The sequence below is a fragment of the Aplysia californica genome, unplaced genomic scaffold (genome assembly GCF_000002075.1).
Source record: "Aplysia californica isolate F4 #8 unplaced genomic scaffold, AplCal3.0 scaffold00036, whole genome shotgun sequence".
NCBI classification, from domain to species: Eukaryota; Metazoa; Mollusca; class Gastropoda; order Aplysiida; family Aplysiidae; genus Aplysia; species Aplysia californica.
The window spans coordinates 1,605,275-1,607,976 of record NW_004797306.1 but is presented as its reverse complement, the minus strand read 5'-3'; the positions used below and the strand labels follow the sequence as shown (position 1 = coordinate 1,607,976).

The 2,702-nt window shown below is 38.8% G+C and overlaps 1 protein-coding gene across 1 annotated transcript in view; it reads right to left on the bottom strand.

The window, feature by feature from the left end:
* The window catches only part of LOC101855232 (A disintegrin and metalloproteinase with thrombospondin motifs 12), a gene marked incomplete in the record, with an annotated part of 29,129 nt that overhangs the window by 22,561 nt on the left and 3,866 nt on the right, over positions 1-2,702 (bottom strand). The window contains 2 exon segments of the mRNA XM_013091451.2: positions 425-576; positions 2,288-2,389. Coding sequence (XP_012946905.1) covers positions 425-576; positions 2,288-2,389 — 254 coding nt within the window.

Genomic DNA, 2,702 nt, shown 5'->3' with positions numbered 1-2,702 from the left:
CGAGGCCTGAGAAAAGTAACATTATAGAAAAAAAGAATATGAGGTATGCTCACAAACTGAGGTGCTGTGCGGAATTTTAGCCTTATGGAAATAGATAGTATGTAAAATTTGTAGGTGGGGTTTGAACACTCCTTTATATACTTTATAAAAATAGACTCACTAAACATATCGGATATGGATGTTAATGACGATGTCCTGCCCGCATCTGAAAGAAAACTTACAGTGCTACTATGGCATAAAACGTATTTATTTAAATTTTGACAGTTTTGACATTGTTGACAACAGTCTGACGCTTATCGCCCACAACGACAGCACTCTAAACACTGTACAAGACAATTTAAAAAACAAATACAAGAAACACCCCCCCCCCACCACACACACACATACACACACACAAAATACCCACAAAAATGTCTGCACTTACTTGGGATTGTTGCACTCCCTGACCTTTGTCTGGACTCCTCCCCCACATGTCCTGGAGCAGGCTGACCACTGGCTAGGCCACGCCCCCCAGCCGCCATTCACAGGCTTTGGACCGTTCGGCCCGATATCCACACAGCGACTACTAATACAGTACTGGGGAGTGACAGAATCACACCATGTACTTATGGACACTTCGCTGCCCTAGAATTACACAGTTCTATCTGGTCAGCTCTTAGGTTTGAGAAAACTGACGTTAAATCTTTTTTTAGTTTCGCAACATGAACAAGCTGTTTCGTTTGCAAGTCTTTGAATATTATATTGATAACGACTCCGTATGGTCTTACGATTTTGATAGAGCAGAGAGAACAATTGGTTTCTGACCCAATGGTCCTAGTAACTCAAAACGGCCAAAAATATCAGATAGAACTTTGTAATTCTAAGGGTAGCGACTAGAGGCTAATACTATCGACTGCTTACAGAAAAACTCCGCAGAGCACATTTTAACAGTTGACATATGACGGACTCTTTCACAGAGCAGTCGATGCAGTAATAAAAGATAGCACTTGGCTACACCAGAATCATCAAGTTCTATCTGACATTTTTGCCGTTTTGATGTAGTAAGACCAAAAGGTCAGGAACCAAATGCTCTAACTGCTCTGTCAAAATCGTAAGATCATACGGAGCCGCTATTAAGTCTGATATTCAAAAATCGTATTCGAAAAAGCTTGTCATGATATGAAACTCAAAATCCTTAACAAGAAATTTATCAAAACCAGGTACTGAGCAGATAGAACTTTGTAATTCTGAGGTTGCGATTTGTATAACGCAAACTACCGTCTCAACGAAATCTCTCTGTGCGCTCTATTACAATCTATAGTATTACCCCAGCAGACCTGATAGCATTCAGAAAACAATCTCAACTTCCTGGGAAGCGTACATTACAAATGCAAACAGTGAAATAAAAATAAAAATAAAACAACTAAGCGAAAACACCAACAAATCCTTTTAAATTCCATTTTTTGTAACTATTGTCTACATCTAAATATATAGACATAAAGGTTTTGAACATCTAGATCTCACTGGCAAAATTGAGGGCAAGCGAGGTAGGGGTAGGCCCAGAACAACATACTTAGGAAACCTAAACAAATGGGTAACAGGGACAGAGCAGGGAAGCGTAGCAATTTTGAGAGCATCAGAGCAAAGGAATGAAAGGAGAACCATGATCGCCGATTTCTGTCGCAGATCTGGCACTGGATGATGATGATGATGATGATGATGATGATGATGATGATGATGATGATGATGAAAGTGTCACTGGTTGGCCGTCGGCCACAATGTTTAGCCTGATCTAAAATATTATCTGTGAAGTTAGATTTCTGAGGATCTGATTACATTATGCTAAAGTGATCCCTTTCGCCATTCCATAAAGCAAAATCTGGCCCCCTCCAAATATGCTCATAAAAAAATATATATCAAATTAGAATTAGACTTCAACTTGACTGGTCGGTTGTTGCTCTGGTGCGGTATGCTCCTTCTTTCCTGTCAGGTATCTTTCGTCTTTATCTCCTATCCTTTTCGTTATTTGTATATTACTCTCTTGATTCTTCGACACTTATAATAATATTTGACCTATTTAGTGCTGCAAGTCCTTTAAAACTCACTCAAACTATAACTAAAGACCTCCATCTCATAATGTTATTTTTAGAGCATCCTCAAAAAAATTCGCCAAGTGATGATTTTGACTTTAATGGCCGTCATGTTTGGTGAGTGAAATGAAACCCTTTTGACGTGTAAGTGTCGCAAAACTCTTCCTTCAACGAAACTTGCTGACAACGTGAGGAAAAGCCACGTGGCAACTGTTTACCTTCCTCTGGCCACACATGGAGCCGTCCATCAGAGGCATAGCCCCCTTCCTTAACTCTCCGGTGTTGGACGGTAACGCACACACGAGCTGGGCACACCGCTCCTGAAAACAGAATATTCTAATATTATTATATATATGACATATTATATATTATATAATAGATATACATATATATACAATTATATATATCATACATATATAATAATATATATGTATAAATATATATATATATATATATATATATATATATAAATTATACTGACCTTGACATTGCAGAGCTGTGATTTGACGGACTCGCCGGTGCACTCCTGACCTCCGAGGCGAGGCCTGAGAAAAGTAACATTATAGAAAAAAAGAATATGAGGTATGCTCACAAACTGAGGTGCTGTGCGGAATTTTAGCCTTATGGAAATAG